Here is a 12,528-nt window from a genome sequence, read left to right as displayed (position 1 = left end):
CGACAAGGACGGTAGTGCTCGGCTGGGACCCGGGGACCGAGCTTTGCTTGAGGAAAGTTGTGCCAGACCGGTAGTAACTTTGTGAATTGTTTTATACAAAGTGGCTAGTTTTGATGGTTTGTACAAACCTTGCCGTATCCAAAACATATTTGTTTATAAGGTTTGTTATAGAAATCGTTTCCAGCACTTATGATAAGTTAACGGCAATTTCAGATATTTATTCAGGAGCGTTTTCATGTACGTTGTATTCTGTATGCAGTGAATACTTTTCAATGCAACAAAAACAAATTAATTGTGCTACCAAAGTACCCATTAAAAATATTGTCAGTGCCAATATTTTACAATATATAAACGTTGTGTATAAAACATCCTTTAACCATAGAAACCTCTTTTTAACCTTTGCCGTTGTATGATTACTGAGAAGAACCTAGAAAGAAGAAGAGAAGAACCTACTAGAAGAACCTATGTGCCTAGTACAATGTAAAAATTCCATTGAAGTTATACGTTGTGTCTCGAATCCGAACATAAACCTAAACAAACCTAACTTAATACGCTAAACATGATTTGTTGCTTATAACATTGCAACCTGGAAAACAGTAGGCCTAGTGGAAGTAGTTTTAGAATGAAAAGGACCTAATTTTAATGTAAATCAGAAATTTAGGAATAAGGAGATTGAACTTGTTTTCAGGAAAATAATTGAAAATGTCGATGTAAGCAAATATACATAGCGTAAGTCGATTTTCATCATACTGTCCGAGAAGCAACCGTTTTTAGTCCTCTTAAATCGTCAACAAAATCATCGTTTTCGGGTAACTTCAAACAGGGAACAGAAAAAACATATGGTATTTTTTTTCGGTTCGCTAACCTCAAAGTAGTGCATTATGAAAACGTTGCTAAATACAACGTAAATATTGTACACGATATATTATGTTTGTAAACAACAGAAATATAAACATTGACAACGACTTTGTATAGCTTCAAATTATGTGGTCTAATTTTGTAACTATTAAAAGGTTACAGTATGAATATAATTGGTCATCACCTGGAGCAAAATTGTCTTTTTGGCACTTCGTTAATCCAATTGCGTACAAAAATGAGCCACTTTCGCTCCTATTGATTTTTTACGGATTTTATGCTTAACTCGTGTTTTGGATATAGGTAGTAGGCTACACATTTATCGCAACAAGTGACCGCCATTTTCTTAAAGACTATTCCAACCTTTTCCATCATAAACAGTTATCATCCATTATCCGGATAACCCAACGAAGCTACAACCGAACCGCGACCCAATTCTCTGAACGATTTCCGAGCTGTTAGCACTTCCGACGTGTAATGTCTCGGAAGAGGACGCGGATCATGGAGGACATGGACGGATCATGGATGACGGAGGACTAGTGGAGTGTGACGGGTCCAGATCTCGTTACGTAGGAATCACGTACGTCATCATCATTTGGCCACGGTCACGTCATACACGTGGGTCTCGATAAGTGTATATTCGGGTGTCGAAATACGCTTCTGTCCCTAATGTTAGGTACAAATCTGTTGTGGCCCACAAAGTCAAAATCCAATACACACTTCACAAATTGTGGGTATCAGGTGAGTAGCTGTCCTTATTGATCAGTAACTACCTAAGTCTTCTCACTCCATTCTAACTCTCTCTCTATATTCAGCAAAACGTACACAAAATACGTTACTGTTTGATTTAGAGGACAGATGAGGAAGATGTAAATAATTAATTATGTAGTTACCTAAATTGACGGATTTTGTTCCTAATCTGATCATAGCATTCGATATGATTCGTCAAATATATTGAGTTCGATTTTTACTGTAGTAGTTGATAAAGAATAGTTATTAGTGTAACTAGTGAGCAAAGAGACTTTGCACTCGGGTTATACATTACATTTTTTCCTACAGTTACTCAAAGCGTATAAATAATGGGCATGGGCAATTGTATGTTTATACAGGTTACGCGCAGATTACGTTTCACCAAGCAGTTTTACAAGCTAATGTACAAATTCAAACCTAAATGAAATTGTCTAACAAACTAATGTTTATGTTAACACGCAACAACTGGTTTATAATCACTTTCACTGTGTTCATTATTTACAAACATGTTTCTTAAAAATAATTAATTAGTCCCTCTAACACTAAACAACACGTTTTACGTTAGGTTAAATACAGGCATTGAACGTAATAGTAAGGCTCGTACCTTAAATTTTCTACTCGTGTCGTTAACACTATTCACGCGAGTTGCGTACACTACTTTACCTACGACTTGTTTTAATTACTAAAAATCACTACTCATAACTTCTCAAAGAGGTTATGTTTTCGTTTATAACCTCTCATTGCCACTGACAGTGATGCAACAAAACATTGTATCAAACACTAATTGCACCAATCAACAATTAAATTGGCCCGAACAGCTGATTAGTTGAATTTCGAATCATTACAGTTTTACTTCTACTCTCTCAATCCTTGAACCTCATTGGTCATTGGTCCGTTACCCGTGTTGTTATGAGTAAAACTATGCTGTTATGAAAGTAAACAATGCTGTTATGAGATACCTTTCAATTCTGTAATCTTCAAATCTTTCAATTCAAGAACTGTACTGAAACGGCTACTTTAAAAAACGGTCGTAGGTAAAAGGCAAAAGGTTGTAGTTGTCGTTATGACTGTCTGTACGCAATCGTTGCGTAAACTACTATAACATGCAACAAGAAGTTTATACGTTAAGCTAAGTCGTTGTAACAATGATGGTCAAATGGAATGACGAATAAACAGCTGATCGTTTTCGTAGTATCTTTAAGTGTTGCCAACTTATTTTCAAGCATACGTACGTATTATGTGTCTAATACAATTAAACGTTTTTGTGCTGTTTGGTTGAAATACTGGTGTTTAAAGTAAAATGAGTGTGACAAGGTAAGTAAATGCAGGACCAACTACTTTGCGTGCTATAACCAGTGCAAGAAAGCCCACTTTGTCAGGTAATTGGGGTAATTGTAGGAAAACCCATTTGCGAGTTGTCTACGGACGTGTAAAGCATTTGACCACTCACTAAATCAATTGGTTGTTTTGTAGAACATTTTGTGTTATGCAAATTAAAACATACCATGGCAAAATTTACATTATCTATGGATTGTAATTTTTGTTGTATTTTTGTTCAATATCAATAAACAGTTTTACAGTATCAATAAAAGAGTATGTATGATTCGCCTCGATCAACGGGGTGTGCTTTAAAGCGAAGTAATACTGATCATAGATATAACCATAACCATAGACTAACCAACAGAAGTAGACTTTCCATCCCATTGTAAATTTTGAAGCTCGTTTTTCGTGTCTAGTTCATGTCCGGTGCCACAAATCACTAGTGTCGACGGAATTTTGTTTCTATTAATTTAGGGTTAATTTCATGATTTGTGCTTTAGTGAAATAGGAGAAGAGTTATTGTTTATGATTAGATCTAACAAAAAACCACTAAGTGGTAACACTTCCCCCGCCAAGTCAGCAACCCAAAAAAGACAATAAATCACCACTTTTACGCCAAGTAAAACAATGTAATGTATGTAAGTTTGGCAACTTGGCGGCAGACTTTTGCTTGTTTTTTTTTTCATTAAAGTTACGTTGGTGGATAATTTCACAAATCAACTTCTCTAATTAATTAGTCCAACTAAGTATAATAATTTCGAGGTAATCGGTAAATATAAAACCATCACTATTATGATTTTATGAAATGTGACACAAATAAGGTCAAATTTTGTAAAATAAGCTCTCATCTAGCAATGTACTATTGGGAGAGATACTTGCTCAATGAAACTAATTTTATGGTATTTTTTAAAGTGATCAAGCAAAAGTCTGCCGCCAAGTGGCCAAACTTACATACATTACATTGTTTTACTTGGCGGAAAAGTGGTGATTTATTGTCTTTTTTGGGTTGCTGACTTGGCGGGGGAAGTGTTACCACTTAGTGGTTTTTTGTTAGATTGTATTTATTTTTGTAGAAAATTAACAGTTAAAATAAAAATCCTCTTTTCTCTTATATAGACCAGGGCACAACTACACATAAAATGCATTGGTGTTACATAAGTGTTCCGATAATTAAACCCGTATATCTAAAGACTAGTGTAAATTGAGCCCTTATTAGAGAAGTAAAAATGTAATCAAACAGATTAGGTTTGTTAGAAATAGCATAAGGCAAAACAAATATTGAAAAACTCATTTTTATCCTAAATTTACATATCACTTTTTACATTCACTTTTTTGCTTGTTTAACATACGTAGACGAATTTTCCCGATTGTTTTATTTGTTTTAGTGTATCAAAACATAAAACTAACCTTATTTAGTTAAATAAATTTTGGCAATATTATGAAGAAACAATGTTAAAACTAACCTTAGTACTAGTACTAAGTTTCAAGTTCCTAGGTTTCATATGTTTTGATAAGTAGTATTAAACTGTTAAAAATGACGAGCTGCTGTACCAGTGTACCATCGGTACACTGCATTTTTCAATGGAAAGTATCGGGGAATATCACTGCTCTAAGTAATTTTATATAGTAAGTAGCTCAAATCATTCGGTATACCTAAAAAAAAAATACTTTATAAAAGTTTTAAAATAATTTTTCAGCTGATCCTATGAATTTCTCTAACATTTTAAATTAATTGAGATTTAATCGCAGCTGATCCTTCTTTTGTTTTGATTTTAATCCCATGTTATTTAAATGGGCCAAAATCGTACTTTGAGGGCTTGCCAAGGGTTTATGGGTCAACGCACCGACTTGTGACCCTCAAAAGGCACATCTACACGCTAAGGGCTTTCAAACAACATAAAAAACATTAAAATTGAGCCAGTGGTTTGGGCTGTAGGTCCGTCAACATTTAAGGAGAAGAAGGAGAACACGGAAAATTTGTGAATTTTCAAACTAGTTTTTCTTGGCTCAAACACAACCTTTTTTTAAATTCTTTTTTTTATTTTGCCAAGAATGATTGCCCCTATCCAGTGGATGAACAATTATTTTAATAGCTTTTGTTTCTTCAGAGCTATAGACGAGTAAAAAAGCCACTTTGTCACGTCATGTATATATACACTGCAGCAGCTGTGTACCGCTGGGGGACTTGGCGGGGCGGAACGCTGCCGCGTTCCTTAATCATTTTATTTGGTTAAACGAGGTTTTAAATACTGAAATAACCAGAAACAAATTGTAAACAAAACACGATCTTTATATTGCACCAGGCAGAACAAACAATAAAACTGGCTTCAGCTGTTCCATAAGGATGAGAAATCTACTAGGGGAGTATAGTTTATCTATGATATAACTTTGATTTCAGATGTACCACAGACAAAAAATATTTGTCTATAGATGTACTTAGTTTGGCTGCTAAAACATGTTATTCGCCATTACTCTTAATTAATTGTTAGTTATTTCTACTTTAAAAGATAATGAGTATCCAAGAGCAATCATGTATTGTGATTGGCTATTGTTGTGGTTATACAGGATGGTATAAATTTCAAAAGATTGTTCAACTTTCCATTTCAGACAAGTACCAGGCAATTTCAATTTGTTAGATAAAGAAGTACTGCGAGTGGTGGCTAAGATAATCAGCAAAAACTAGATGGACGAAACAATGAGCAATTATTGGACAGAGCGGACGATTAGACATGCACGAAGATACATTTCACCTGACTCAATGATGAGGGTGACTGAAAATAAAGGGGGGAATTCTCACGTAATTGTATAGTTTTTCAAACATTGCTTTTTTGCATAAACAATATACCAATTATACCAAATTTAATAACAATAATTAGTTTATAATCTATGTGTTCATATAAGATTATTTTAAACTATACTCTTACAGTTCTCTTACATATTAGCGCGATGTGAATATATTCGTAAAATATAGTTTTACATCAATGTCCTAGCTGTCTTATGTTGCTGTATAGGTTCACAGAACTAATCCTATACCAAGTGTTGGTATACACTTGCGTCAGATAGTTTGAATTTAAACATAGCTCCGTTCCGGCACAAATTCAGTCCAAAATGTATTTCGTTTTGGAAAGTTAGATATTCCTACGTGAAAGCAATAAGACATTCAAGTTGAAAAATCTAAAATAAGTTTCATTCGCTTAGTCTTAAAATCGATCACAGGGTATTTATATGGTGTATCATATTACGATTAATATGTTAATGAAAATGCATGGTGAGATGTCAAAACTATCTTAGGACATCATTTTCGTTGAAATTTGTTACACAAGAAAAAACTACAGCTGATATCCTCAACTACAGTTGATATCCTCAACTACAGCTGATATCCTCAACTACAGTTGATATCCTCAACTACAGCTGATATCCTCAACTACAGCTGATTTCCTCAACTACAGCTGATATCCTCAACTACAGCTGATTTCCTCAACTACAGCTGATATCCTCAACTACAGCTGATTCTTTTCAGGCTAGCGATAAATAGAACTACTTTAACTCGACAACGTACTTTAAACTTTTTTGTTCGGTATAATGAAAGTGCACCCCTTGTTAATGTTCTACACAAATTTCCAATATTGCTTTCAAATCCGAGTGAAAATCAAACAAAATCTGCCATCCCAAATTTAAGCATCAATTTTCCTCATTCCTCATTACCATATGACATTGTATATTGAGCAAACATCTTAGAGTGTATTGAACTACATAGGAAGTGTGGAGTTAGCGGTAGCTCTGGTTTACCAGATGTTAATTGTGTTACCACCGTGGTGCGACATCTAGTGTGTTGCAAAGGTTGATGTTGCGAAGATGCAGTACGGCGTCGTGTTGACAGTTTTCTGCGGGTGTGTGGTGGCCCAAATACACTCACAGAGATTACACCCCACACATAACGGCACACTGGATAGGCTACAAAACAGGTAACTTCAATATCACTATCATTTCAGATGGGGATGCTAGGTGCGTATTTTAACCCGAATATGAGTGTACAATGAAGTGTGATGCATTTTGTAGCTTTGTTACTGATTAAGACCAACTATTTCATTAGTAAGGACCATTAAAAGCCCAATGAATGAGCTGGGTCCAGTTTAGGACCATCAAAAAGCAACCCACCTGAGAATAGTGTGTAGTGCGTTATACTTTGGATCTAGTAAAGTAACCCCAGTACTTTAAATCTTTGGGGGGAGTAAAAGTAAACCCAGTATTTTTTATGTTACATCAACTATCATTGATTGTATCGAAAGTTAAGATAAAAGAGATTTTTATCAGCATACTATGTAAACGTGTGCTCCCGCTATCTCCGCGTTCCGCCACCTCCGAACCCAAATCTGTCCCGCCACCTCCGAATCCTTGAGTGACCCTAAATCCCGTCAGTGCCTGCGTTAGTAGCTGTAATTGCATCCACGGCCCGTGGATGGAAGATTTAATGAAAATTTAACCCGCGGGTTGGGTTAGGTTAGGTTAGGTTAAGTTAGATTATGTTAGGTTAGGACGGAAAGTCTTAACGCAAGTAGTAACCGAGAATTATTGGGGTCACTCTGAAATTCGGAGGTGGCGGGACACGGAGGTGGCGGGACGCGGAGATAGCGGGAGGTAACCTATGTAAAGAGCTCACATCTATGTTACAGATTGATTCCAAATTGGATGGTCGATTCAGATGAAATGTCTATCGCACTATCTTTGGCTAAGAAGTGTAGTTCATGTACCATTTCCATATTAAAATCATAACCGGGTTTTCATTAAAAGTCAATAAAATTATAAATGAATCAAGCAATTTACAAATTGAATTGGCTGACGTAAGTAACTGGTTTCAGTTAAATAAAACAGCTTTTAAAGCCGTGTGAACCCAAGGGGAGAACTTCCTGTTAACTGTTGTAGCATCTTTTTATGTCAGTTTAATGAATAAAATTACAAAACTAAGACAGGAAAGGAAGTTCATGTTCTATTTGATTTAAAAGTTAGCTACATCTAGACTTGTCAATGGAATGTCTACCATAGTTTCCAAAAGTCAATGGCCCCAACCAGTAACTATCATTGTCCAATAGCCATTTTTTAGATTGCCTTCTAGCACATTTGGATGGATAAGTATGGACATTCCATTTATTGTCATATTTTAAAATTAGGAAACAGTTTTATGCCCCTCTGGCAGATGTGCACTGGCAAACCTATCATTTAAAAAAAATTTGATACTCTTACAGTTGATATGCCACAAACACTGTACGTACTGCCAGAAAACTAGAATTGCTATAATCTAAAATAGGTGGTCTTCTTCTTCTTCGTGACGTTTCAATCCAGTAAGCTGAAATCCTACTGGACTGAGGCTGTTTTAGGACTTCGTCCTCTTCAGCCTGACAACTGGTTCTATAGTCTGTGGTTTGACGTGGTTGTATATAGCCTAAGCCTACTTTGTAGGCCCCTATTGCATACGACCACAGACACTGTGATACGACAGAAATCAGTACAGTAGTCCTCTGTGTGCTATTTGTGTCAGAAGCTCAATTTCAACTACATTAGTACTTAAACTACAACTGTCATACGAAAATGGATGTTTACTTCTATTCATATTGATAGCTTCAAGTTAGTTCCACAAACTCACGTACAACTACTCTGCACGATTGTAACCCTACCAGTTTTTTTTTAGCTCTTCTTTATGGCAAAACAAAAACTAAACTGCGCATTAAGTAAACAGTAAGACCTATCAAAACAAACTCCTAGCAAGGGCATCATCCCTTCTATTTTTGGGTGTGTTGCTGCCTAGTAGTTAACGTCTCGCGGACTTCAATGCGGCAGTGATGGGTTCGATTCCCGGGTCATCCACAAAACTTTGGATGGGGTTGGACCAGTTTCCCTTGAAAATGTTTGAATGACTCAATTGAAAATGCCACTGGCATAGACACGAGCAAAAAACGAAAGCATGATTGTATGTTTATCTGTTTGTGTCTACAGCAGCAGTGCGGGGGAGCCTCGTCTAGGCGTAGTCACCAACTCATACTACGACTTCCTCATCAATGAGGGCAGTTACAAGTTCTGGGCGGTGTTCCAGGTAACTATCTTTATTAACTATCATTATCAATTGAGATGGGGACGCCACCTGAAATATGAATGAAGAATGAGTGTAGAATAGAGTGAGAATATCTGTGAAGCTTTGTGACTAAGATCAGCTTAGCCAGGGTCATTATTTAAAGCCCGATGATCAGGAACAGCTGGGTCCATTTTCGCACCATCAAAAAGCTACACACTCAGGATCGATCCGGCAACCTATCGATTAAGCGCTATAACCACTCACCCAGCCAGTTTCAGTAAACTAGCAGAATAGAGCAATAGAGCATGTTGCGCCATAGATACATCCATCCATAAGATACGTCTTGAAAAACTTCTAAATATATCACCATAGCATTTCACTTGTAGAAGTTGGTCAGTCTGGTACGCGGGTACCTAAACTTTGGAGCGGGAATTCTGTTTTCAAATCCACTTAATCACTTATGGATCAAGTCGTGACAAGATAGCTCGGATCTCATTCTAAGTACGGTATCTACGTTTAAAATAAAATATTACAATAGCAAGACATTATCAGTAATGGCAAGGAGAACTTCATCTTTATTTGAGTCACAACTAAAGATAAACTTACTGTAACACAAATGACTATGACTTATTGTATCTATAAGTATGTACTGCACCATTTCTAGACACAGCGTTGGTAAATATAATAGTTCAAACCATACCACGCAAAGCCAGCCAGTTTCATGTAATTTTGATACGTCCTTTACAGATCAATTAGACTTATTTGTTATTGCTTTATTATCATCCCAATGACGTATATTGAAGAGGAAAAATATTCGATTAAATTAATTAAGCTTACAAACTCAAAATGCGAAATCGTAAATATTTTAATATTATTCCCACAACTCCCACTCTTGTTCAGTTTGCGCATGAGACTCACAATCGTCTCAGACTCAGACATCCTATGGCGTTGTAATTCACACTTTGAAGTTGTCGTAAAAGACAAAGTGCATCGCTACAAGTGCATTCTGCTGCGGACGTAGCTTGATTTACGGTGATGGTGTTTCTGCGTTCGCGGCTTCGCAGACGCCGACACTCGCCTCTAAAAGGATAGTTTTCAAGAAAAGAATTAATGCACGACATTTTGATTTACGGTTATATTAATTACAGCATAAGTATATAACAAGGCATGATATTTACATGTCAGGCTCTATAATGATTCGATTTTAACCGCTTCGAGTTTTGTCACCTCGTTAAATTTGTGCAGCTCTAAACTTTTCACACTCGTAACTGGGATCATGATTTGTTGCCTGTGGTGTTACCTTTACATCGCTCAATCTTCATATTTATCAACCAAAACTATAATTTTGTTTTATTGACTACGCTTATAATATCCTGCCATACTTTTAAGTCATTATAGACATATTCATCCGAAGTTTACGTAAACTTCCAAAATAACTAATCACTATAAGGACGCTATAAAGTCACATTTTAACCCGAAATGGAAGAGTGTTGGATGTTGGAATAAGAGAGGGGAATAGTGTAGCTTTGTTACTGACTAAGTTTAGTTGTTTCTCTAAACAGGATCACTGACTTTGAATACTAAATACGACATCTATATGAACCATCTTTAACCATTTTTTAAACGTGGTTGAATAAGCCACATTTAAAGCAACGGCAGAGTGTGCCACAGTTAAATACCCCCGCCACAGCAAACCTGCTGTCTAAGCGAATTTCCATTTGTTTGAATTGATTTTCAATCGATCTATTTAAATAACAATAGGTTTAACGAGTACCTAGGTTTGCTGCTACAAGGAAACTAATAAAGTGTGTGTTTTAAGTAAAATAATTATTGCTTAGTATAAAATGAATATATTTGCCAAGTTTTATCAAAAGATATCCATAAACAAGCAAACTACAACATTTTACAATACTCTCCATAAGAATAACATGGAAATTTTAAATTTACAATTTTTTTAGTTTTCTCCGTAACCAATAACCGTACAAAAACACTTTGATATACTGAATTGTTTGTTTTTTTAAGCTCTTTAAGAAGGTTTAGAGAAAAATTGGGAAATTTTGTGTTTTGAGGGTCAAAAGTGAGAAAAACCTATTTTTACCCCATAAAACCCTGTTCCCATTCAAGTTTATCCCGCCTTACACCTTCAAACCAAATTTCATCAAAATCGGATAAAAATTACTCAAGTTATCGTGTTCACGGACACACACACACATATATGTATATATACATATATAAAAATTTGAACGAATGGTGTTTTTGGCCTCTGGGGACATCAAAATGAAAAAGTAAATCGGTCCCGGGCCTAAGTCTTACCATGAGACCTACGGTAATAGCTACTTCCTATAGGGAAATTCGCTAAAATCCCTTGACTCTTAATTTTTGTACTATGCCAGTTTACGAAAGGTTAAAGATGCTATGGTTTACAACAAGGTAGCCCTTAGAGAGTGTTTGGGGAGATTTGAAATCAGCAGTAACGTTGCTGTACATCCCCGACTTCAAGTGTTTTATATATGGTGTAACATACAATATAAACAAGTATTTTATACAATTCTTACATCTCCTTTGATAAAAAGATTTGTAGTATTTTGTCAGTTTGGCTTGGTTAAAAAGTCGATACATTTACAGAAAACAGTAATTTACATTAGAGGCTCAATTCAACTACAATATTAGATTCTAAATCTGGCTTCACTGTAAACATTCGAATGCAATGCCTACATCTACGAATAGTCAAACATTGTGTATCTTTTTAACAGACTAACATCAGCTGTTTATTTAATCAGGATCAATTAACAACCCAACAATCAAATCAGCTGACTTCCATTATAATCACTTTACCGACGTTTCCAGCTGGTGACAGTCGCCATCCTCCTGTACTCCACGTTCGCCGCCATCTACTACGCCAAGTACACGTTCCTCAAGGAGGTGGAGAACTCCGAAGTGTCCGAGAGCGACTTCCTCCTCAGGTCCTCGCGCAGTCTCCGTGGTCGTCCCTTCCTAGGTCTACACCCCGCCACCTTCCAGAGGATAATCGATTCTGTCGCCTCGCTCCACGACCGTTAGACCCCACTGGCCCACTTCATACATTCCTCATTCTGTCATGCTCCATGGTCCTAAACTGTTCCACTTTTACTGTTTTTACATTTGCTAAGTAAACTGTTAACCGTGGTATTGATTATTTCATCCCGGATCCATGTTGAGAGTTCCATGGTAAAACTTAATGTGAGATAGTAACAATGTCGTCATGTATAATAGTTATTTGTGTAACTAGTGTGCGAGGTGGCAATTTGTTGCTCATGAGTGTGGAAAGTTTCTCGAGTGCAGCAAAGGCACTTTGCGCTCGCGTTACACATTATATTTTTCCTACAGTTACTATAAAGCATATACAGGGTGTCCCGGAACTCTCTACCAATATTTTAGGGCATTGATCTTGGGTAAAAAACGTACCTAAATACCATATTTAAATTAAACTGTCCGGAAGTCCTTAGTTACTCACGCAGCCACCATTTTGTTTTTTTTCAGTTATTAATTTTTTCTCT

At 36.3% G+C, this 12,528-nt stretch overlaps 1 protein-coding gene across 1 annotated transcript; it reads left to right on the top strand.

Annotated features, from left to right (window-relative positions):
* The first annotated feature begins 6,780 nt into the window (after positions 1–6,780).
* On the top strand, positions 6,781–12,068 carry LOC128989380 (uncharacterized). Its single transcript, XM_054411268.1, has 3 exons — positions 6,781–6,890; positions 8,917–9,013; positions 11,840–12,068. The coding sequence occupies exons 1-3, from the start codon at positions 6,781–6,783 to the stop codon at positions 12,050–12,052; spliced, it is 420 nt and encodes a 139-aa protein (XP_054267243.1). The 3' UTR covers positions 12,053–12,068.
* The last annotated feature ends 460 nt before the right edge of the window (positions 12,069–12,528 follow it).

This window comes from Macrosteles quadrilineatus, unplaced genomic scaffold, assembly GCF_028750875.1.
Source record: "Macrosteles quadrilineatus isolate MER2022 unplaced genomic scaffold, UCM_ALF_1.0 Scaffold_3__2_contigs__length_128488019, whole genome shotgun sequence".
NCBI lineage: Eukaryota > Metazoa > Arthropoda > Insecta > Hemiptera > Cicadellidae > Macrosteles > Macrosteles quadrilineatus.
Note: the sequence above shows the minus strand (reverse complement) of the source record. Positions and strands in the feature narration are given on the sequence as shown.